We start from the raw sequence: 26,231 nt of genomic DNA on the forward strand, positions 1-26,231 counted from the left end.
AATGATAAATTCGCAGCCCCTGTGAACGAGGGTTTGTGGCAGACTGTCACGGTTTTTAACGTAAATTCACGTTCAAGGGGGTGCGAATTATTGTAAAGAGGGTGCGAATTTATCATCGCCCAACAAATTTTCAAAAGGTATATTTCACATCATGGGGCCTTTCTTACTTGCTTCGCTGTACCTCACTCTCCACAAGAAAACCTTCATATAAATCACCCAATTTTAGGCATATGGAGTTGCATAATTCCCTCCTCATTTCTCAGGTATTACTCCATGTTTTTCTGTCTCTCCCTGAGTAGCTAAATGCTCTTTTTTGGGCCATTTAAGGGGTTTTTTTTTTTTTTTTGTGTGAACGGTAAGTGTTCTTTATCTTTTTAGTTTTTTGTTTTCTATGCTTGAAATTTCTGCTTGTCTAGAATTGAGGTTGTGATGGGTTGATCTTTGAATAATTCACCACAACCTGAACATATCTTTAGATTTATGCATTGTTTTGGGGGGTTTTGTAAGTGTTTGACTAAGGGCCTGTTTGGATTGCAGGAATTTTTTAGAAAAGTTTAGAAAGGAAAATATTTATAAAAGTTCCTACATTTTTTTACAGACAGAAAAAGATAACTTGAACCCACATTATTCAATTTTATTTAGAGGGACCTTCGATTTAGAATGATGTCCCTCTAAATTAATCAAAATCATATCATTTCACTCTAAATTGTGAAAAGTAAAAAAAATCCCAGAAAAGTTTTTTTTGGTTAAAAAAGTTTTTCTTGTAATCTAAACAGGGCCTAAGTATCTTAGATGGGATATCTGTAGTCATAGAGACCGTCTTTTGGTCAATTGAAGACTAAAATTCATAAAACATTAAGAAGAGTAAGACCCACTTGAAAAAATGGAATATTGGTTGATGCACATATGGTTATTGGATTGCTTGTGTGATGAATGTTGAGTTAGGATGATGTTATCTTTGTGAATTTTGATATTTTGAGTTACTTATAATTGAGCCGATTTGTGATATGATTCAAAACAGAAAGAAGAAGATCGGTTGTCATGGGGGTAGAGTACGAAACAAAGGGAAAGAAACAGGTGGAGGTTCATTACGTAAATAGTGGTGTCCCTAGTGTAGTGAACGAGAGTTTTGAAGGATATTATGTTGAACATGGAGATCTTTCGCTCGAAGAGGTTCTCTTAGATCAGGTAATACTAACGAGATATGCAATACAATATGGTGAAATTAGTGTCTTTCTGTTGGCTTGGTGTGCTTAAAAGGGGTAAGAGTTGGAGTTTGGTTTGATTTGAATAATTTTACTTAATTCATGCATGGCTTGGTTATAATTTGATTTTGAAAATTTAGTTTTGGTAGAATGAGAAAGTCCATGTTAGGCTTCTAAGTTTCTTTGAATTAGATTCAGTTATGAACTAGGGATTCATGCAAACTTATGTCGGTTATGGACCTTATGGGTAACTGACGTATGATGGGGGAAATGCATTGGATTGCTTGTGATGGAAAGTTAGATTGTGACATGGAAAATCTGAATATTATTTGTAGAGGAGTGAGATGGCTAATATTTGCAGAGCTTTCCAAGCTTTGGATTTTGGGTCAATCATTTACTCATATCTGTATTTCTATTATACCTCGAAATGACTTATGGTTGATCAATGTAAAACTTCTACTGATGATGGGTGATGAAATTGAATTTCTGTTTAAATGATGGCCTGCAGTATGAATTGTATTATTAATATTTTACTTCTTTTAATCATTTGAAGTTTATTATGAGTTGGATGCTCTTCTTATTCATTAATCAATTCATCTTATGGCCTAGTTGGCTGGGTCTGAGTTTCACTTCTTCTTAAGATTGAGTTGTAAGGTTAGGAAAATAGTGTGAATAAAGTGTGTTAAGCCCAACACCCTAAAGTCCTGTTCATTTAAGATTATGACAACCGAATGTATGTCCAAAACCAATTATTAAACTGAAAATCGCATTTAATTTTGAATCCAATAATTGGTTTTGGACTCACAATCGGTCGAGATAATCTTAAACGAACAGGGCCCAAGTGTGAGCGACCAATTTCTTGATCAACACTGTTAATAGATTGTAATATCTTCCAGAATTGGTTTCAACTTGCAAGTCTGTTATCATTTCAGTTTTACTGAAGAAGCTTGGACTGGGTATATGAGTAATAAGAAGCTTGGGCTGGGCCATATGAGTAATTAGCCCTTTATAGTATTTCAATTTCTCGTGTCATGATGTGTTACTGCTACATAATAAATGTTAATAAGTATATTCATCTCCATGTGCCGGATTTTTTGGTTGTCAGCTACCACACATGTGCTAATACCAACACATGTAGCCCTTCCCAAGTGGCATACTGTAATTTAGCTAAAACATAATTTGATCCTCTGTTCCGGGTTACTATAATCTGCGTAGGTTTTTTTATAGTGATTTTGGTGCAGGAAAGTGTGTACCAGTCATTCCAAACAAACACTGGGAATGGTACAGACAAAGCTTCTGCAAGTACCGGCCCGAATACAAATCGTGATCAAAGCAGTGGTGAGAGAAGGATCGTTATAAAAGAGGGAGAATCCTCACAGGTTCATAATATGCAGTCACAATTAGCATTGGATGAAGCTCTGGCCAAGGCCTTGCAAGAGTTGGAGCTTGCCGGCACTTCCTTTACTGAAACTACTAGAACTGAGGCTGGTAACAATGGTTTCTAGTCAGCTATAAGATTTCTATGAATCTGATGCTTTTGTTTCTATAAAGTGTATTTCTTTCTCTTGCAAGGTTTAAAATTTCGGTTCTGGTATTGGTTTTGGCCTCAGCCCGAAATATCGAAATTTTGGCCGAAATTTGGAAAAATCCAAATTTTTAGTTGAAATTTTGGTAATTTCGGCCTAAATTTTCAATTCTCAACTCAACTATGCCTTTGTCTCAAACTAGTTGGGGTCGGCTGGCCTAAATTTTCAATTCTGGGAAAACAATTTAATAATTAAATTTCGCCGAAATTTCAGCTGAAATTACCGAAATTTCTGAATTTCGCCGAAATCTTGGACCGACACCAAATCAAAATACTTTTGTTGTCAGTACCAGCCGAAATTTCGGATTTCGGCTGACATTTTAGATCATGTTCTCTTTCTATTGAGTTCAATTTAATATCTGAATGTTGTGATTATTTTGCTTGATATCATTTATTCCATTCGTTTTTATGGGGTTGTTTAGCTTCTGTTCTGTATTGCACTTAGATATCTCTGATGGCTTCTCTTCTTGCTATAGATAGACACAGCTTGTGCTATATAGCTATTCATGACCACAGAAATATGTATTCTGAATTAAATAATTGATTCATTGCCATAATAAGAGTATATGAAAGATTTCTGCATTCTATAAGTTATTGTTTCTATGTAAAAGTCTCCTTGTATAAAATTTATTTACTTGCAAAAATATCTATAGAAAGTTGTTGAAATGATTCACCAGATTAACCTGTTGGTGATTATTCTTGCATGCATATTGTATTTCTCTAAGCCAGCATACTTAAAATTGGGGAAAATTTCTTTAAATAACTTCCCTAAAGAAAGGTTTTCTTATATGTGTCATGCAAAAGAAAGTTTAATGGCAAGAAATCCCAGAAGCATTGTTACTACAAGTTTGTTCTTGGAAAACAGTAGATATACAGTTGGAAAAATTTGAAGAAATAGTGATGCAGATATTAGGATTTATTTCCGCATTATTTAGTTTCTAGTATTTTTATTTCCATGTTATTTGTTTCTAGGATTTTATTTTTCATGTTATTTTTAGGGATTCTTATTTTAGTAGGTTTCTATTTTTTAGGTTGTTTATTTGCCTATATATAGGTTTCTTTACAGATTATTTTGAAACTTTTGATGATTATTGATTAGAATTGAGATTCTCCGTTCTAATTTCCTCTCTTCTTCTCCCCCAAGTCTTCTTCACCTCTTTCTCCTCTATTCTTCTTCTTCTTTCTCTTATTCTCTTCTATTCTTCTCCTTCTATTCTCTTCTTCCCATATTCTTCTTCTAATTCTATCCCCTTTCGTCTATTTCTCTCCCATTTCCTCAATTTTTCTTTACAGTGCTGCATCAATTTGGTATCAGAGCCTGCCGATTTCAGTGCACAAGATGACCATCTTGATGCTGATCATGGATTGATACTGCCCATAGCTGTTTTGCCGATCCAGGAGGAGTATGTTGTGATCTTCTCAGCTAGTTTACTTCTCCAGCGTAGATTCTGTTCGCATGAGTCTACATGGGCACTTTCTTTCCTCTTCTTCCGCCGCCCTTACAGATGCTTCTCCTGATTGTCTCGAGCGTTAGACATTATGATTGCTTCCAATCGGATTACACGCTCTACTACTTCAGTGGATTATTTACTTCTTTGACCAAGGTGGACTAGAACTCGAGGGCGAGTTCTTTTTCAACCGAGGGAGAATGATGCAGATATTAGGATTTATCTCCGCATTATTTAGTTTCTATTATTTTTATTTCCATGTTATTAGTTTATAGGATTTTATTTTCCATGTTATTTTTAGGGATTCTTATTTTAGTAGGTTTCTATCTTTTAAGCTGTTTATTTGCTTATATATAGGCCTCTTTACAGATTATTTTGAAACTTTTGATGATTATTGATTAGAATTGAGATTCTCTCCTCTAATTTCCTCTCTTATCCCCCTAGTCTTCTTCACCTCTTTCTCCTCTATTCTTCTTCTTCTCCTATTCTTCTCCTATTCTTCTCCTTCTATTCTTCTCCTTCTATTCTTTTCTTCCCATATTCTTCTTCTAATTCTATCCCCTTTCGTCTATTTCTCTCCCCTTTCCTCAATTTTTCTTTACGGTGCTGCATCAAATAGTCTCGGCACTTGTATTTTTTTGGGTTACCGAGTAAGCTCTTTGATGTGGAAATACTGGTCATGTTAGCTCCCTTCTTCACGACTTTCCTCGTGTTTACCATAATTTTGCTTTATTCTTGTTGTTTGGGATTCCCTCCTGAAAGTCGAACAACTTTTCAATCATTGTTGCAACAGGAAAGGAATGGGAGGGTACAACTATAGCCAATGTTTTCGAAAATCGTAACATTCATTCGTGTGTGTATACATATATATATATATATATATATATATATATATATATATATGAGAAAACGGTTCCTAAACATATGTGTAGAGAGTTCTCTACACACTAGCTTAAAATACAGTGAGGGCCCACATTGTTTGGGTGATCTAAGCCATCCATTTTAAAGGCCCTCACATAGATAGGGTGTCTACAAAAAATCAGATCAATAGGATCATCCCAACCCAATGATTTGTGCAGGTAAAATGGATGTCTTTAAACCTTCACAAATTAGTCCATTTTTTGCCTCCACAGTTCGAATGGTTAGGATGATCCTATGGATCTTATTTTTTGTGGACACCCTATCTATGTGAGGGCCTTAAAAATGAATGGTTTGGATCACCCAAATAATGTGGCCCCCACTGTATTTAAGCTAGTGTGTAGATAACTTATCTACACATATGTGTAGGAACCGTTCTCTCATATATATATATATATATATATATATATATAGAGAGAGAGAGAGAGAGAGAGAGAGAGAGAGAGAGAGAGAGAGACCATATATCAGGAAAAGGTTTCTGAGGTATCGAGCAGCCCTCTATATACGCCATCTCCCATGTTGTTTGGCTCATCCAACCTGTTCATTCTATAGGACCTAACATAGGTAGGGTGTCCCTACGAAATCATCTCCATAGGATCATGGTATCTGTTGATTTGTGGAGTTTTAGAATGGACGGCTAGAAAGTAGGCTTCTACAGATCGAGTTGTTAGGATGATTGTATGGAGATGGTTTGTTAGGAACACCCTATCTATGTGAGGTTCTATGGAATGAATGGGTTGGATGAGTAACAACATGGAGATGGTGTGTCTATAGTGGCTTGCTCAGCAAATCTGCCCATTTTTAATGGAGTTCAAACCGATGGATGTGTTGTATATTGGTGCAAAATGGTGGGCGCCACCCAAGAAAGATAGAAGAATGGGGTGAAAAAAGCAATGTTTACTTTCCAGAAGTTCATTGGAAAGACCTAATGGGATAAAGCAAGTTCTGCTGTGTACTTGGTTAATTGGATGCCTACATGAATCCTATGTCATGTAATTCCATTTCATGTCTTTGGTAGCATTTGTTTTGTTTTACTACCAAATTGTATCTGTGATAACATGTACCCTAGAGCTGCCATATGGTCATCTGGAAGGTCAGAAAATAGTTTTGATGAGGATAATCTATCAGTCATATGGTCATCTGGGAGCAGCAAGGATAGATATGGTCATTTGAAAGCAGCAGGAATAGATACAGGACCTAGAAATGTATCATAAGGTGATTTTGAATAACATGATGTAAAATAGAATTATCTGTTTGTTCAATTAAATAGATGGAAACTTGTTAGCAGAATAAACATGATATACCGAATTTGCAATTGGAGTACAGGGTTTGAGTCATGATCGACCCCCAAATTTCCAAGTCTATCAAAGATGTAGTTTCGTACTATTTAAGTTTAAAGTAGGAAGCACCTCCTTCGATATCACCACAATCTGTGTTATCTAGTTACTTTGAAAAGGTTATCGAACCCCTGTACCCGCAACGCATATATACCGCGGTGACAGAGAAATCCATATACACACTTCTGAGTAAACAGAAACATCAACTTAGATACTTTGGATTGTTTTATCTGTTAAGAGTGACAATGGTTCATATTTAATGGAGTTCAAACCGATGGATGTGTTGTATATTGCAAATAACTATAAGGGAAGAGTGCTTTTACCTGATCAGCAACCTATTGTTGGGTTAGCACATAAAAGAAGCCCAAATCCCGCATAAAAATCAATAAATCAGGCATCATCTGGAGCGAGTTTTGATGCCCTCTCTACGCAAAACCCAAAACAAACAAAAAAACCCATCAAGAAAAAAGAAAAGGGAGAATAAATCGGATGATATCGACTTCTGAATGGGCTAACGTGAACGAAATTGAAGAGCTTCTCTTGGCATTGGGGTTCTTGGATTTTAGAGCCCTTTAAAATCTCTGTTTCACCAGTCCTCTTTACCCTTCTCTCATCTCATGTAAACAAATATTCCATGGATTTTTTTTCGTGGATAATGCCGTAAATCTACGGTTGGTAAGTGAAGTAACGAAAATCACAGAGAAACTCGACTATGAAAACAAAACCTGTATTTTTCGCGCTCAGATATATGTACCCAGATCAGAGAAAATGAAAAAAAAAAAAAAAAAGCTTTTACACAGAGAGATAGAGAGAGAGGTGTAGAAAACATAGTTGTAGGGGCATTGACTGGCCTTGGCTGATTTTCATTGGCTGGGGGCTTGGGTTCTTCGAAAAAGCGACGTCCGAGAAATAGGGCGGTATGCAAATAGATTTGAGTAAACGGCGGAGGCGGTCAGGAAGCATTGATCTCGTTTGAATTTGGCTGAGGTTTGATCCTCAATGACCAAAGGGGTGGAAGACGATGGAAGACTCAACTGTATGTGATCGGTTTTTCGGCAAATAACATCTTCACGGCAAGAACACTCATTGATTGTCGAAGTTCTCTCTTCGTAGAAGAAATTTGTTCGTTGATGGCGAAAAATGCCTAGGCATTTTGTCGTGTTGATTTTTTAAGTATGACATTCGTTCGTTTATGGCAAGTATGACATTCCTAGTTTTCAGATTATAGTTTAAAATGTCATGAACATAAACCGATTGTAGTCAATGAATCACCGGATTAAAAACTGTATACAACTTGTTAGATGAATCCGACCTTGTTGTTGGCTTTGCTATCATAAGCAGAAATCTCAATGATCATGGTGCAATTGGGTGGCCCTTCATTAGTGTTTGAATTGCATGCTTCGTTTACAAGAATCTCATGATTCCTTCTCATTCTACTCACGGTGCAGTGGGGACTTTGGGTGTGGCTTACCAAATTGGATTTAGAATGGAGAAGGTCAAAGGATACTAACCACAAAGAGAAAACCATAAACTTCAATTTGGATTAAAATAATGAAAATGAAGTAATTACTGGATTAAAACAATGAAAATAGAGTAATTTTTTTTTTATGACGTAGGATGTCCCCACCCCCTTTGGGAGTAGGACTAGTCCCTACGGATACACTCAATGAAAATAGAGTAATTACTGCAAGTAATCGAATCCGATAATGAAATAACTGCAAATAGTTGAATCCAACATGTAGAAGGAATCAAACTGTTAAGCACAAAGAAGAAGAAAGAACTTATCTGTTGAGTTGAGACACGTATCTAAATCTGTTGTCCTTAAGGCAAGTATCGCCTCCACATTTGACAAATCGATAGTGCAAATGGGAACTCCTGCATATGCCTCCAGGATACAATGACTCCACTCCAGGGAAGTGCACTCAAGCAGCCTGGTCGCCGTGCGGACCTGACTCATGTTTCCTTTATCAGAGAGAGGAACTAAAAGTGGTTTTTTAAAGGGAGAGAAGCTGAAAGAATATCCAAATACAAACTCACATCGTTACAAATTTGTTACGTTATATTTATAGAAAATGAATAGTCACTTTTGCAAAACATATAAGTATTAAGCGTTTTGAAACTGGTAACGACACTGTAAACTGCATTAAAAGACGCAAGAACCTCTCTCCATCGCGTCATATTAGTTTTACAAAAACATCTTTAAATACATGTTTTGCCATGAAAACAACAAAATGCGGTAAACCGAATTTAAGAATGATAAAGAAACAAAATGAATAAATGCGTCATGTTGCGTAAGAAGAATAAATGAATTTTGAATTTTCTAATGAATTTTCTTTCAAAAAAATAAAAAAAATCAACATTCTGTTCGTATGTTTCTTGAAGAAGAGAGAGCTGAGGAAGAAGACACAAAGAAGTAAATAGAAATAAACGGGGACATGAATTCAATTTAATTTGAAGTCCTTGGAAGAATCGCCGCAATGCATAACTCTATGTTAGTTTAGCTAGGGAAAAGACATGGACCATGTGAAACCGAAATGTTAGGAGGTCTTGTTTGACTTGTCCCACTTCCGTGTTTTGGAAAACCAGTTTAAAAGCGGAAAAAGAGAACTCGTGGTGAAAAAACTGAATTTTAGGGGAGAGCTTTTCCAATAGAGTTTTTTCTTAGAAAAAAAATTGAATTACAATGGAAAGAAACATGGTTAGTATATATTATAGATATATTAAAAATCGTAAGCAAATTAGAGAATAATAAAATAGTTAATTATCTATTTTTATCCAAATCTATTAATTTAAATAAAAATTACCGTGATTAGTTATTAAATATCATAATATAAATTATTTGCTAACAAACTTGTCCCTTACTAATCATCTATTTCCCATCCAAACCATACATATCGGATAATAAACATAAAAATAATAAAAGACATAATATCATATCAATTCTCAACGTCTCAAACATCAATTGCCAAAAATCAACTATAAAAAAGTGTTAAGTCGTCGATGTTGTCCACCTTATGGTTGTCTCCATCCTTGATGTAAGTAATCTCGTCAAGCACGTGCCCTGTGCTTCACTGGTTCAAATTGGTTTGTTTCATTTGAACTCCGCTTCCTCATTCTTGGTCTTCTTTATTCTCACGAGAGGGCTTCAAAGGCTTCTAATGCAGAGGGAAAGGAGGTCTTTCGAAAGAAAGTTCTATTTTCTTTTATACAAGACTTCATTAGGTCGGAAGTTCTATTTTCTTTTAAACAAAACTTCATTAGGATTGTTAGAAGTGTGTGTGGGTGTGTATTGTAGCCATAAGGGCATAATAGTCTTTTGTATGTTCTCTTTCCTATAAATACATAAGTAAGGGGGAGGATCCCTAACTCACTCTCTCTTCTTCCTCTTTTTTTCTCCCTCTTTGGTGGCTTCTAACATGGTATCAGAGCCCTAGGGTTTGAGGCCCGAGGGACCGCCTTGTAAGCCCTCCTTCCTCCTCCCATCTCCTCTCCTCCACTCCCTGCTACAGTAACCTGCTACAGTACCCGCTACAATACCTGCTACAATACCCACTATAGTGAACCGCTATAGTGACCCGCTACGGTACCTGCTATAGTTCCACCACTACCACCACCACCCTCCACCTACTCCTCCACCACCACCACGACCTCCTCCACCCCAAGCTCCACCATTTGAAGCTCTACATATTCTAAAACCCTAGTCCTCTTCTCCTTTTCTTTCTTTTTCCTTTCTTTTTGTCCCTTCCTTCATGGCCTAAACATTTGTCCCCATAACTTTTTGCACGGCTCCGATTCCTTTGTATATTTATGTCTTTTTCTCTTCGAGGCCTTATCATGCCTCCCATCTCTCTCGGTTGTAGTGGTTGTCATCCGAGCCGCGGTATTATCTCTTGGCTCATCTAGTGGCCTCTCTTCCTTTCGGGCTCTGCAGTTGTAGTGCTTGAGCTCCTTCTTCTGTCTTTCTCTTCATGGATCCTCCATTTATTGCGGATCCCTCTCTTAGCCTGACCTTTTCGGTTCTTCCCTCTACATTATCTTCAGCTTCCTCTTTACTTACCTCTTCTTCATTGATGGATGGTTCATTCCCACCTCATTATGTGCCCTTTCTCATGGAGGACTATTCGAACGCTGAGCGGTGCCTTGTTAGCGCCTTTACTCATTCTGATTCCTTTGATGGCTCTGCTATTGCTGCCTATAGCACTAGTGATAGTGCTACCCGTGGTGGCGGTAGCTTTGGCTGTGGTAGTCGCCGTAGTGTACATGTTGGTGGTCGGGATCTTACGGGCGGTCGTGATACTGGTGGTCGTCCCTGTCTATATTGCTCTCATTGTCGGCGGGAGGGACCTTATCTTGACACTTGTTATGCTCTTCATCCCGAGCTCCATCCACCTCATCGTTCACTCTGTACACCCTTTGGCTTCTACTCCTTCAGCTATATTGGCTTCCTCTTCACAGCACAGTACAACCGCCCCTTCTGAGGGCTTCTTTGTCTTTCGAGCTGATTATGATGAGTTCCAACGCCTTTGATTATCCCGTCGCCCGCAGGGTGCCTCATTTGTTTCTAGCTCCAACTCCTGGATCATTGATTCCGGGGCATTGAACCATATGACAGGTACATCTTCATCTCTTAGTTCCTTTCGGCCCCAATCCTCGCAGTCTATTACTCTTGCTGATGGGAGTACTACTCCTATCTCTGGTATTGACAGTATTTCTCCACGCCCTGGCCTTACCTTATCCTCTGTCTTATGTGTTCCCAACTCACCTTTTAGCCTATTTTCAGTTAGTCAGCTTACCAAACATCTTCATTGCTCTGTCTCATTTTATCGATCTTATTGTTTGTTTCAGGATCTCTTGACTGGAAAAATGATTGGTTCGGGACGTCAGGTGGATGGGCTTTATCGTCTCGACTGTGGCCCTTCCAGTACTGTTTTGCACAGCTCCATCGATGCCTATCAGTGGCACTGTCGCCTTGGTCGTCCTTGCCTCGAGCGTCTACAGCGGACCTCCATTGTTCCTACACCCATTCAGCCGTTTCAGTGCGAGGCCTGTGAGCTTGGCAAACACCGTCATGTGTCGTTTCCTCCTAGACTTGTTAGTAAAGTCTCGCACCCTTTCGAGTTAGTACACTCTGATGTGTGGGGTCCCGCGCGGACTACCTCTCTTTTTAGATACCGATATTTTATTATCTTCATTGATGAATTTTCTCGCATGACTTGGCTTTATCTGCTTAAAGACCGCTCAGCAGTTTTCTCTGCCTTTCGCATCTTTCATGCCGAGGTTGCAAATCAGTTTGGTCGTTCAATCAAATGTTTGCGCACTGATAACGCTCGAGAGTACTTTTCACAATCTAATGGCTTTCAAGAATTCCTCTCTACTCGTGGCATCATCCACCAATCTTCATGTGCTCACACCTCCCAACAAAATAGTGTGGCAGGACGTAGGTTGAGATATTTACTGGATGGGACCCACACTCTTCTCATTCAAATGTGGGTCCGTAAGACCTATTGGGGTAATGCCCTCCTTACAGTCTGCTTCCTTGCCAATAGGCTTCCTTCCTCTGTCCTTGGTGGTTAATTCTCATTCGCCTTGTTACATCCCCAGCATGACCTTGTTCCTCTCACCCCTCGAGTCTTTGGTTGTGTGTGATTTGTCCACAACCTCGGCCCTGGATTAGATAAATTTGACCCTCGCGATGAGCGATGTATCTTTCTTGGGTATTCTCAGACCCAGAAAGGTTATCGGTGTTACAGTCCTCGCTTATGTAGGTCATTTGTCTTTGCCGATGTCACCTTTTTTGAGTCTGAGTCTTACTTTATCACTCCTCATGAGGATCATCCCAGAGTTCTTGATTCGGACATCCCGCTTCCTCATCTACCTCTTCCAGACCCCATACCTTCTCCTTCCTCGTCTCCTCCTTTGTTGGTCCCTGAGTCTTGCATACCTTCTCCTTCCTCGTCTCCTCCATTGCTGGTGCCTCCGTCTAGCACTGTTTATGAGCCTTCCTCATTACAGGCTCTAGAGGCGCCTCCTCTAGCTCCTACGAAGACATATCAACGCAAGTCGAAGTCTACAACGCATCAGCCTCCTCTTGCGCCATCGACATCTCAGCCAGAGATCACGACTACCTCTTCTCAGGTACCTGCAGATTCTTCCATTGTCTCGCATACTCGTCTCATAGTACTGCTCATCATATTTTCTCAGTTGTTTCCTATGACTCTCTGACCTCTATGTTTCGGAGTTTTGTATCTTTTTTGTCTTCTGTTTCTGTGCCACAGTCCTTGCCAGCAACTCTTGATCCCCGTGCGGCTATGGACCTTGAGATGGAGGCCCTTCAGGCCAATCATACATGGGATTTGGTTCCCCTTCCACCTGGAGCTTGGCCCGTGGGCTGCCACTTGGTTTATGCTGTCAAACACTTACCTGACGGGACAGTTGAGCGCCTTAAGGCACGCCTAGTTGCCAAAGGTTATACTCAAACCTTTGGAGTTGATTACCAGGAGACATTTTCCCCGGTTGCCAAAATACCATCTGTCAGGGTTATCCTCTCACTTGCAGTTAACAACGGCTGGCCCCTACATCAATTAGATGTGAAGAATGCCTTCTTACATGGAGAGCTTATTGATGAGGTGTATATGGAGCAACCTCCTGGGTATGTTGCTCAGGGGGAGATGTCCTCCTCACTGTGTCGGTTGCGGCGATCTATATATGGCTTGAAGCAGTCCCCTAGAGCTTGGTTTGGCTGGTTTGGCGATGTTATCATGCGCTTTGGCATGAAGCGATGCGTTGTTGATCACTCTGTCTTCAGTTATCAGTCGGGTGTTGGTTGTGTTCTATTGATAGTGTATGTTGATGACATTATCATTACAGGCGGTGATGCAATGGGGATACAGAAACTGAAGACATTCTTGCAGAAAGAGTTCTCAACCAAAGATCTGGGATGTCTTAGATACTTTCTTGGCATTGAGGTTGCCCATTCTACTAGAGGTATCTTTCTCTCGCAGCGGAAATATGTGCAGCGGAAATATATGTTGGATCTTCTTGACGAGACAGGTTACCTTGGAGTGAAACCTGCCTCAGTTCTTATGGACCCAAATGTGAAACTTCTTCCAGAAGAAGGGGATTTGTTAGATGATCCTGGCAGATACAGGAGGCTAGTGGGTAAGCTCATATATCTTATAGTCACTCGTCCAGATATATCATATGTTGTTGGTGTTATTAGCCAACATATGAGTTCACCCCGTACTTCCCACCTGGCAGCAGTGATTCAGATTATTCACTACTTGAAAGGGGCACCAGGCAAAGGCCTTCTATTCACGAAGCATGGGCATATCAGGTTGGAAGGATTTTGTGATGCAGATTGGGCAGGATCTCCTGCAGATAGGAGATCCACCACCGGATATTGTACTTTTGTTGGCGGCAATTTAGTGTCATAGAAGAGTAAGAAACAGGACATTGTTTCCATGTCTAGTGCTGAGGCAGAGTAACGAGCTATGTCCCATACTAGTGGAGAACTCCTTTGGTTACGTTCACTCCTATCTGAGATTGGTTTCTCCCCATCTTCTCCAGCTCAGCTTTATTGCGACAATAAGGTTGCGATACATATAGCTACCAATCCTGTCTTCCATGAGAGAACGAAGCACATAGAGGTTGATTGTCACTTCATTCGCCAACGAATTCATTGTGGCGAGATTTATGTTTCCTTCACTCGGTCTGTGGACCAACTAGTGGATGTTTTCACTAAATCCCTTAGTAATGCAAAATTAAATGATATCTGTAACGGGAATGTATAATATATACATTCCAGCTTGAGGGGGAGTGTTAGAAGTGTGTGTGGGTGTGTATTGTAGCCATAAGGGCATAGTAGTCTTTTGTATGTTCTCTTCCGTGTTGAGGGGGAGGATCCCTAGCTCACTCTTTCTCTTATCATTTTTCTTTCTCCCTCTTTGGTGGCTTCTAACAAGGATAAATCAAATGAATCATATAAATCGTAAGATCATACAAATTAAAATTCAATCATGGGATTCAAATCGAAATGCATAAGATCTTATTTGAATAGTAAGATTTGAATTGTAAATTGTAAGTTTTTCAAAACAATAGTTGCATCTGCAAGATGCGATTTCCTCTAAATTCTTGTAGATTTTTCAATAGAATACAAGAGACGATGCTTTTTGCTGCTAGAAGGGCTTTTCAATTCTTTTCTTTTTTTTTTGTGGTGGAAAAGATGACTTTAGAATATTCTTAGTTCTTTTCAAGATTAGTGAAGGTATCTTTCACCTTAAAGAAGTCAGTTATTTGTCCATTTAAAAATGCAGATTTGGTTGGTATTTAAATCTCACGATTGCTTATTCTAAATTCAATGAAAAATGTCCCCAGCCCCTCTTCTTATGAGAAGCAACATTTCCAAAGCTGCAAATGGAAGATTGTCCCTGCACCACCATGCTAAAAGTTTATCAATTCTGTCTACTTCCATAATAATAGAAGACCTGGTCCTAAGACAACAAATGGCGTATTTGGATCATCTGTGTAGGTTCAATGTCTATTTTTTTGTAGGTTCACAGATTTTTTTGGTAATTTCTTAGAGTTTTTAACTTATGAAAAACCTCCAAAAACAAATAAGCAAGTTTAAGTTAAACAATGATATGGCCTACACTCTTTTTTTGTTTATGAAAATATTATTTCAAGTTTCTCTTTGCAATAAGAAACTAATCTCATTGTCATTCTGATTGAAAGCATCACATTCTGGACATGTCTCAGTTCTGGCCCTACAGTTGTTTCCACTCCCAAGTCATAACTTGGTTGGATTTCCTGAAATGATATCACCACACTTTGCAACTGCTGCTATAATTTATTCAGTTTCTCAGAATAAATAAATCAATTCTCATTCGACATTAGCTGAGTCCCTTGTGTGATTTTGCAATACCGTAACCACATCAATCACATATGAAAAGGTCTTTTTTGGTCATCAGTGCTCCCTAAAACCTTTAATAGCTTGAATCCTTTGTGTCACATCTTTTAATGTCTTGATCATAAATGGTTCTATGCTCGAAGCCTTGAACTGGCCTTTTAAGCAAATTGTGCTTTATTTTGATCATATATTATATTATTACAGTTTTCATCCTTTTGGCTGTGCTTGTACATTTACGACTTTTGATCATGACCGTGTTATTATTCTTTGGCTGCTAACATTTGTGCTTTTGATATCTCTTGTCAAGAAACGACCCCCTCGCCATCTTCCACAGTTAATAGAGAAGTCAACTCTACTGACACGACGACTCTGGTAATCTATAATTTTATTTTTTCCTTTACCTTTCTTTTTGTGGTTAACATTTTGGTAGTCTAGTTTGTTCTGTACGAACCTAGAATTTTGTCTATGTTGATATGCAGGCAGCAAGACAAGATAATCTTGACCCAGATAATATGACGTATGAGGTGAGCTTTCCCATGCCTATTTAATGAGGATACTCTATCTTTTAAAAACAAAAACCTTTTGGGCACATGTCGGCATGGGTATTAAGGAAAATCATAATTTATAGTTATTCTTGCTTCTTGGAATTATTTAAATAACTTCTAATAAAAAAGATATTCGGCCGAGTTCTAGTATCAATTGTATGATACCAATCTGGGTACAAGGTACCTGTAGATTTGGCATAGATGTGATGGTAGCCATTTCATGTTGTGCTGAAAATTACTTATTATATGTGATAATCTATAATTTATCAATATATATGTATATATATATACTAGTAAAAAACCCCATGCATCGTCGACAAAGAACTGTACGGACCACGTCATAGGTTGATCCAAACCGTCCATGTGATGGAACAAGGTTACCTGGAACGCGGTTCGTTCCGGTACGCGGAACGGGTACGGGTACGATGGTAGTCCGGTACGCGGTACGATGAGGGTATACATATATATATATATATATATATATATATAATTTCATATATTTTTACAAGAATGTCATTCCATAGTACACACTACACACATTTAATACACAAAATATAAAAGCCTCGTGTATGTCATATATATTTTTTCAAAAAGAAAGTTCCCGTTGGAATATATGAATATCCTTCCATAGTCCATACTACATCCATTTAATAAAAAAATAAAAAAACCTCATGTATGCCCTACATATTTTTTTTTCAAAATAAAGCTCTAGTTCCAATTCAACCCAAAATATATAAAATTTGTAGCTCTCTCCATCTCTCTTCTAGTCTATATTCATCTCTCTCTCTTTCTCCCTTGCGGGTCGCCGCGGTTCGTCTTTTTTGGCGATCCGGGTCGTTAGTGAACCACGTTTCGGATCGTGCGACCCCGGATCGCGGATCGGAGGGCGGATGGTGAATCTGGTAACTATGTGATGGAACACAACATCAATAGGTTGTGCCCGTAAAATCATTTCCATAGGCTGATCCTAGCCCTCCAATCTATAGAGGTTTCCATAATCAGTTGTTCTTCTGAAGGTGCCCGGAATTTGTAAATATTTTTAAAGGTGTGCGGAATTCGTAATATCCTCAAAAAATTAATGAGGCAAAGTAGTTTTTTCGTAATTGTCATATTTTGATTCCTCTTCTTTATAGTTTTTTCCGTAATTGTCATATCCAGGTACCCGTTGTCCATAATTTCCCTCCCAAACTTTACTCCGTAATGATTATTATTGCTAGCTTCTTTCTTTACTTATTATTGCTAGCAACCTTTCAAGAAATAGTATTTCGGTGCAGTTTTTCATCTCATCTAATAAGACAAATCTCTGAATACATACAATTGCAAAGGATGGGCAAGACGTAGCGTTTGGAGAAGGTGGCTAGCAAATCCAGATTCAAAATTACCAGCGACGTGTTAATGCTACAGATTTTGCAAATAATTCTGAACATTCATACTTTTTTTACCCTCACATAGCTAGTATGTACAGATATGTGGGGAGGGCAAAAAACGGTAAAAATCATCGACATTGACGTGTTAAATGGATAAAATTCTCTCCTTTTCTCTTCTGCTATATAGTAGTAGATATTGATAAATTAATTCAATACAAAATAGTACAATGACGAATATCATGTATCTTACTGTTTTTGAATAGTTTTCTTCTCCTAAAAGTATTTTTAGCATATTTAAGTCTTAAAAGTGTTGGAATAAGTACCATTTCCATGTGTCAATAGAACAGCAAATACTTGTAGTGATTCCAGGTTTCTGCTGAGTCACACCAGTGTTTCCAACTTTCTGTATCCATATCTATATCAGGGTTTCATTTCATACATTTCCTATAGTCTAGGCTTTAATTAACTAGTATTGATATATTGGTACATCTTTCAAATTAATGTAAAACTGTATGGATGTATCCCATGTTGAGTTCTCACATATATTATCGACTTTGGAGGTGGTTCCACAATTAAATGGGGCTGATCATCTTGCGCAAATGCTTGTACATTTTCTACCTGTTATTCAAATTGGTGATTACATTTCTACATGATAGTTATTGTCAGTCACACTCACAATGGATGTGACTTGAGTGGTGTAGAAAAGAGAAGTGTGAATCAGAAGCTGTACAGGAAGTAGTAAAAGAGAAGGATGAAGAAGAGAGGAGAGAAGAGAAGAGGGAGAATGTTAGGTTTTGGGAGAAAGACAGGGCTTAGCCCACAAATTGGGTGGCTCTTATATACAAGGAAAAGGGAATCTAAGAGTTTGCATAGGGAGCTTACCTATGCAAACTCCCCAAAAATAGAGTACGACCAACACCATAGGATGATCCAAACCGTCCATTTGGATCACAACAAAGTAGGTGATTACCCAAAAATCATTTCCATAGGATGATCCCAACCCTCTGCTCTATAGAGATCTATACAGGGACTGCACATTATGGAAACTGAGGGTTCGGATCATCCTATGGAAATAATTTTTGGGGCACAACCTAATTAAGTTGTTGCCCATTGAATGGGCAGTTTGTATCATCCTATGGTGTGGGCAGCACCTTACTTTTCGAAAAAAAAATACGGATTTGCACGGCCACACATCGTGTAAAATCTCAAAAAGAGTAGTCATAAAAAATAGATTAGATCGGAGGGTTAGGATCATCCTATGGAAATGATTTTTGGATCATCATATGGTGTTGGCCGTACCATATTTTTGGGGAGTTTACACATACACACACATGTATATTTACTCAATTCTTTGTATTTATAAGTGCTATTAATGAGATGTGCCCTATCCTAAATACAATGACGTCTCAGTTAAAAACGTTACAAAACACACAAATAAAGCAGCAAATAAAAAAATCTTGAACACTCTCCTGAAATTGATGCATGGGATAAAAGTGCATCAATTTGCCAAAAAGATAGTCTTGACGAGTCCGACTGATAGCCTTATTAAACAAATCTACCAACTAAGACTGTGATGGAGCATAAGTTAAGGTGATGGGCCTGCAGTCTAAACACTAACAGATAAAATGACAGTCCTACTCTATGTGTTTGAGACACTTATTTGTAGGAATCTATATGTCACTCTTGCTGTCAGCACATTGAGGTGTGGGATTAGTAAGATGTTCACCGATATCTGCGAGAAGATGATGTAGCCATACAATCTCGCTTGATGCAGAAGACATAGATTGATATTCTGCATCTGCGGATAACTTTGACACCACCTCTTGTTTCTTATATTTCTATGAATCAAGAAATCAGCCAAAAACATGCACCACCCAGTGGTTGATATGAGCATGGTTTGAAATTTCGGATTTCGGCTAGGACCAACACTGAAAGTACTTTGATTGGGTGTCGGTTCCGAATTTCGGCCGAAATTCCAAAATTTCTGTAATTTTGGCCAATTTTTTGTAATTTTTTTCCTGGAATTTTCAAAATTTAGCCAATATTTTGGCTAAAAATTCTGAAATTTCTGATTTTTTTACTGAAATTCCGGCTGAAATTTCGGCTGAAACTGAAACCGACTCCGAAATTTCAATCCTTGGGTATGAGCAAGAGCAATAATATCCTTGGTATACTTAGTTTAACTCACCAATGTCCCACGACCAGAAGAAGATATCTCCAAACCAAGGAAATATGTCAATATTCTCAAGTCCTTCAGCGGCATTGAAGCAATGCCTTCAACTGAGAAATGTTGTGGTTGTCCGCTTAGTGAAGAGAGGATAGCAAAAGCACTTTAATGAAATCCATAGATTATGATGACCACTCGAAATTTGTCAAACCATGTACAAAGGGCTTGCTTCAGTCCATTGAGGGATTTCTTAAGGTGACATACCAGAGGAAGGAAAGAAGATATCTCTAGACCTAGATGAGGGCTCATGTAGACTGTCTCTAGAAGGTCCCCATTTAAGAAAGTGTTCTTTACATCCATCTAATATACTGGCCAATGACGAGCAGGTACTATAGTAATCGAAGTGCACATGGTAGTCTTTTTCACCACTAGAGCAAATGGCTCTTCATAATCGATGGCATACTCATGTTTATAGCCCTGAGTAACTAGTTGGTCCTTGTATTTTCTAGAGTTCCATCTAACTTGATTTTGATGCAATACATGCACTTATTTCCCATAATAGAATTATCAAGAGGGGAAGGTACCATATCCTATGTATCATTATCATGCAACGCCTGCAACTCTTCTTCCATTGCCTGTTTCCCAACAATCTTGTTGGACAACTTTCTTATAAGTAGATGGAATAGTTAAATAGTGCAAGTCTAAGTTTTCCTAGATATATTTAAGAGGAAGCCAAAACAATATGGAGGGTTAGAAATACAAAGAGATCTATGTAAAAGATATGAAGTAAATAAAGAAGAATCTGGTACAGGAGGCAAAGAAGTACCTTGCAAACTAGAATAGTCTGGTGTAGACTCATTTTCTTTTCCTTCTGTTGTTGACTTGATGTTTTCAAAATTGAGTAGTTGCTAGTTTAGGTTCTTGGGTTAGGGTTTTCCCAATCACATGAACTAAAATCTTCTTCATATTTTCGTCTCTTCTCTTCTTCATCTCCTCATCTCTCTTCTTCTTCACTTCTTTTCTCTCCTCTTTCTTGTTTCATATCATTTACATGGGTATCGGAGCGGAAAATCTTTTCATCTTCCCTTGCTAGAGGATCCTTTTTTTTTTTTGAGAAGGTAACAACATAATTTTATTTCAAAAGGATAAAAACATCCATCCAGGAACAAGATGTCCCCATATCAAAATCAGCTGAGATGGATTATCCGCAACCGCAATGCGGAGGCATAAGCAAAAACAAGTACAGAAATTAAGCACTCAAGAAGACGCAGGAGATTTCCTTTCTTTCCAAGCCATCTTTTGCCAACTTGTCCGCTGTTGAATTTGCCGATCTCCACCTATGAGTCAAAAGAGGGTGAATGATACCCCACAAGATCGTGGATTTCATCAATTTTTGTTGCTAGAGGATCCTTGGAAGGAGAAAACTTTAGGCTTTTGTGGTTTTTTTTTTGTGTGTTTCTATGGAAAGCTAAGTTATAAATTTCGTTCCGTTCCGGCTGGAATGGACTGGAATTCCGGTTCCGGTCTGGAATCCGGAATGGAACGACCGTATATGCCGTTCAGGTCCAGATTCTGATCCATTCCGGTTGTTCCGGCCGGAATTCTGATGGAATTCGGAATTCCAGACAAAACAGGTGGAACGCCATGTTTCGTCCGGAATTCCCCATTTTTTGTGTTCATCTCCTCTTGTTCCCTCTTCTTGGTGCTCACTTTTGCTTCCTCTTTTTTCTTAGTATTTACATTTACTTAAGATTTACATGTAAATAAGGGAATACCCCCCATTCGGATCTATTAAAAATAGTTTCAAGACCCAAATCTAAAAGGATATAAAGTCAACTTTCTAGTTCTAGTACAAAATTCAAAAAAAATGGGTCGGGTCAAAATCTTAAATTCCATAACTTCCAAACAATGGGGTATTTTTCTAATTTAAAAAATTCATGAACTCCATAATGTCCAAACATTATTAAATCCTAAAAGTCCGGTAAAAAAAATCTCATAATTTGGTCTCTAAAAAATTTTCATCTTGTCAGGCACTAGTCAGCAGACTTAAGATTTTCCTTTAAGTAAATGTTGGATCTTTTACATATTTTGTTCATTTAATTGTTTCTTATATTTTTCTAACCATATATGTTTTTTTTTTTGGATTTTTTTTCATATTTTTACTATTAAAAAATATTTCCCTCATCGTAGTGGAACGAAACGAACAAAACACCTAAATGTTCTGTTCCGGTCGCCAAAACGATATGGTGAACGAAACGGAATTTATAACTTAGATGGAAAGTAATGGTTATGTACAACCATTGATGTGTATTTGTGCCTCACAATGTCAAGAACTAAGGATAGTTCGCCACTTTCGCGTGGGTACTTGACTTGGTGTTCGAAGTTCAAGTTGGATATGGTTGAAGCTGCAGGTCCTCTTTTGATTAAAGAGGGGTTGGTTAGTCATCATATCTAGTATGTGCGATGTGATTTCTTTCAACTTTTGTTTATGCATTGTGGCATGCATATAAGCAATCTGGAGGGTTCATTGATTTTGTTGTATAACCTAGAAGGATTATCCTTGTTGTTATAGATTCAAAATTGAGAGTTACATACACATCAAATTTTATGCATAATCATTCTTCCAACATCAAATTAAATGGTAATAATTATTTACAATGGGAAAAATCTGTTCAGGTTTTTTCTAACTGCTCTTGGGAAGATCAAACATATTTCCTCAAGAAAACCCAAGGAAAGTGATTCAAATTACGATGAATGGATCCATGTTGATGCCCTAATCATGACTTGGGTATGTAATTCTATGGTGCCATGTGTGAGCTCTAATGTGATGTTTTTGGAAACATCTAAGGAAATATCGCAGACTTGGAATGAAATGTACTCTTCTGATAAGGCTTGAAGGCTTCTCCTTCTTCGCCCTCCCTTCTCTCTTCTCTCTTCTCTCTTCTCTCTTCTCTCTCTTCACCTTCTTCTCCCTCCCTTCTCTTTTCTTCTCCCTCCCTTCTCCTCCTCCTGCGACCAAGGTTTTATATTTCGGTTTCGGTGTCGGTTTCAGCCACCACTGAAACCGAAATGTTTTGGTTTTGGGCCGAAATTTCAAACGAAATCATGTAAAAATATGATTATGATTCGTTTATTTTTTTTAATTTCGACCGAAATGTCTAAAATTTCAGTGTCAATTTCAGCGATTTCAGTTGAAATTTCATAAATTTCGGTGGAAATTATAACATTTCGGTGTACATTTATAAATGTAAAAAAAACTCCAAAAATGAAATTTCAACCGAAGTTTCGGCGACATTTCAGCAGAATTTTGGTAAAAGTTTGGTAAATTTTCTGCAAAATCTTGTAAAGAAACAACTTCATGTGAATTTCGTTTCAGTTTGTGCCGAAATCGAAATATTTCGGCCGAAACGAAACGTTTCGGCCGAAATTTAAAACCATGTCCGCGACTCCCTCCTTCCCACGGCCACCCTCAAGCGGGTTCGATCCAAGGACAGGCCTCGCTCTGATACCAACGCAGCAGATCAAACATAGAACCGTTGCCGAAGCGTACGATATCCAAATATTCCCTTGAATCCACTAGGAAGAAGAAGAATAGCCCTAGAATCTACTAGGAAAGAAGAGAGAGATAGAGAGACAAAACGTCTTTGATATTATTCCATTGTCGGCTTTTACATTTTTACGTCATGTATTTGAAGCAAAAATCAGAATCCTAGCAATTAAAACTACCATTCATAGACCAAATCTAATCATACTTAAAATATCCTACCAAAATAGAAAGCAACGAAAAAAAGACCTAAAATTGTCTACTGACTAAAGATAAAAAGCAAGTGGAAAAAGAGGAAACTAATCCTAGTCGAAAGAAAGATCCTAATATTAGTGTCCTAAGTCATGTAGGTATTTTTGTGTTGTTTCCAATGAGTATAGTAGCTCAAAAATCGGTCAAAGGGTTGAGAGTTATGATTGTTTTGGTTGACTGTTTCTCTGGGTTCCCAAACTAGTCAAATTTTTGTGAGTTCCAAAGTAATTTATGATATGTAAGTCCCTAAGCTAGCTAGTGGAGGAGCTTGGATGAATTTTCTCTTGGAGTCTTTTATTTATAGGGATTGAAACCTTCTTCAGAAGGGGATTTTTGATTTTGGTAAACTTATGTAATTGATGATCTATCAATTGGGCTGAGCATGCTCCCATTTTCTTCTTCTTTTCTTAGTTGTGTTCTTGATATTTAATTTCATCTTAAGCTCTCGCATTAGACAGACAAGACAGTGCATGAGTGAAAAGGAAATCAATTGCTACTAATTTAATTCTACATTGTTAGAAATATATTAGCTTTTATTTTTATCCATAAAAACAGAGTATTACATTTCCTTTCTAAGTTTACTGCCCAAAAAAATCTTATTACTTGTTGAATACAAAGTTCCTGTATTGGTTTTTGCTATGAAATCCAATCCATATTGCTTTGTTGATAAATGATTTAATTTGAACAGTTCTTGTTTGTTGCCTGATGTGAGGCAATCAATTGAAACATATTTGCATGCCAGGAATTGCAGTCATTGGGAGAAGTCATTGGCACTGAAAGTAAGGGATTGTCGGATGAACTTATTTCCTACTTGCCGTCATTCAAGTACAAAACAGGTCTATTCTCAAGAAAGGACAAGCACGAGGAGTAAGATCCATTTTATTCAATTGTTACTTTTTTCCATTGCATTTTACTTTTTCCATAGCAAAGTAGTTGGTAGTTTTTTGTAATAGTCTAGGTTTCTTTTCCAATAAATGGGACAATTATTGCCAATCAAGAGTGTGGCCAATACAACCAATTCCCACCTCTATGGTCGGCTCGAGTTCCAAGTGTAACCTCTGTTGACTAGTCTATCACCCAACTCATGACATCTCTTAAAAGTGTGCAAGACCTTAACTTCCCAATTTCGTCCTTTGTCAAGTTTTTTTCCCCTTCCAAAGTTCCTCAAGAGCCTCTGCTATTCTTTAAACAAAATTTCTGCATCAGTTCCCCCCTCCCCTTTTTTTCAAAACCTTATCATCGAGCCTGCTTTCCACGGACTCCACATAACACTAGTTCTTACAAAAATGAAAATATGGCTGAAGGCCATCCTGTGAAAAACTTTAAAGAATAAGTACCACTTGCCAATGACGTGTTTTGTCAGTGGGTTTCCAAATTTGTCGACATAAAGGTGCTCTTGTTGTGTCCTAGTTGTTCTCATAGCTATAGCTCTAGTCATTGCTTTTAAATTTTAGTGCTTCTCATATTTTCTGATTGCAGATGTGTTATCTGTTGTATGGCATATAAAAATCGAGACACTTTGATCACTCTGCCTTGTAAGCATCAATATCATTCAAAATGTGTCATTCAGTGGCTGAAACTCAATAAGGTAATTCATTGTGCTTATGTCATCACTATCATAACAATTTTTGCTCCTGTCTATTTTTGTGAGCCTGTCCTACAGTTGTAATTAGCCAAGAGTAGATCTATTTTTCTGTTGTAATTTTTATCCTACAGGGATTGGTTATCAAATTTTTGTTATTTACTAAAATGTTCAGCAATGTATCTTCTACTTGCTTTCATATTTGACATATATTATTGATACTCATAATACTTTTCAAAAAAAAATTATCGATACTTATAATCAAGAATTACCCAAATGACTCTTGGTTCATATTTTTGTCATAAGTTGCATAATAAATTGGAATTGCAGCAACAAAAATCAATATTGGATATCAATTTCTAGCGTGAGTTAATTGCATTGTGAATTGTAGATTTGTTCCCATCGGAGCAAGAAAAATCAATATTGGATATCAATTTCCTTTCCCATCTGTCCTACATCATTTGGTATCAGAGCGTCAATTGTAAATTTGTTCTACATCACTCAAGCAGGCCATAATCTTAAATCCTAATAACAGTCAAGTATGAATTAATTGCACTGTGAATCAAATTTCAATCAGAAAAAAATTATAACTTATATGACATGCAAATCCCCATAACATTTCAACCCAGTTTCTGATTAGGTGAATTTAGTGCCATCTAATGTAGTTTTGTGGCAATTTAAATAATTATAGGCTGGTTATTCATTCATACTCAGATATCTATGTCAGTTTGTATGTTCTCATTTTGTTAAGAGAAAGGATATTTGTTTATTGATACATGTGTTGTTTTCGATCAGGCATGCCCAGTGTGCAATGAAGAGGTATTTGGGTCTTGAGAAAGCATCACAATGAGGAATAAATGTGGGTTTTGTGTAAATTGTTTATATGGATTGGAAATATGAACCATCGAAGGACAGGGAGGACATAGTCTCCTTGGACAGGTTTACAAGTTAGTACTTATGGCATGAAAGCTCCTACGCGTAGTTTCAAGTATCTGTTGAATGTATGTTGGCAGTGGCCAATATGATTGTTATAACCATTTTTATTGATTTATCTTCTTTTTATTTGATTCTCTCCCTGTCATTTAAGGGATAGACTGCTGGCATGTTCTAAGGATTGACATGTTATTCCCCTTCCATCTTGCTTTCATTTTCCGGATGGAAAGTGAATAATGGCATGTTTGGTAGCCATGAAAAATTATTCCATGGAATATTAGTGGGGTCAGTTGTGAGATCTGGGCTGAGAGAGAGACTTGAGGGGAGCAAGAAAAGCCACTGGAAAACAGGAAAAGAAAACAATTTCAAGTGTCATCTCTCACAACTGGACCGACTAATATTTCATGAAATAATTTATAATTGTTGCCAAACATGCCCTTCAC

General features: G+C 37.7%; 1 protein-coding gene across 2 annotated transcripts; it reads left to right on the forward strand.

Moving 5' to 3' along the window:
* LOC143885400 (uncharacterized) lies at positions 1 to 25,917 on the forward strand. 2 transcript variants are annotated; one of them, XM_077389554.1, is made up of 8 exons: positions 1 to 137; positions 1,022 to 1,188; positions 2,447 to 2,693; positions 15,706 to 15,770; positions 15,878 to 15,922; positions 24,016 to 24,140; positions 24,753 to 24,861; positions 25,651 to 25,917. In XM_077389554.1, the coding sequence occupies exons 2-8, from the start codon at positions 1,042 to 1,044 to the stop codon at positions 25,687 to 25,689; spliced, it is 777 nt and encodes a 258-aa protein (XP_077245669.1). In that variant the 5' UTR covers positions 1 to 137; positions 1,022 to 1,041; the 3' UTR covers positions 25,690 to 25,917. The 2 variants fall into 2 exon arrangements, with proteins under 2 accessions (XP_077245669.1, XP_077245668.1); XM_077389553.1 differs by having other exon boundaries at positions 127 to 263.
* The last annotated feature ends 314 nt before the right edge of the window (positions 25,918 to 26,231 follow it).

Source organism: Tasmannia lanceolata, unplaced genomic scaffold (assembly GCF_043159265.1).
Source record: "Tasmannia lanceolata isolate RefF3 unplaced genomic scaffold, GAP_Taslan_0.1 ptg000008l, whole genome shotgun sequence".
Lineage (NCBI taxonomy): Eukaryota > Viridiplantae > Streptophyta > Magnoliopsida > Canellales > Winteraceae > Tasmannia > Tasmannia lanceolata.

Coding starts and splice junctions, on each gene's coding strand:
- LOC143885400 (XM_077389554.1), top strand. CDS start 1,042: ATGGGGGTAGAGTACGAAACAAAGGGAAAGAAACAGGTGGAGGTTCAT. Junction 15,771..15,877: donor CTACTGACACGACGACTCTG/GTAATCTATAAT, acceptor GTTGATATGCAG/GCAGCAAGACAAGATAATCT. Junction 24,141..24,752: donor AGAAAGGACAAGCACGAGGA/GTAAGATCCATT, acceptor TTCTGATTGCAG/ATGTGTTATCTGTTGTATGG.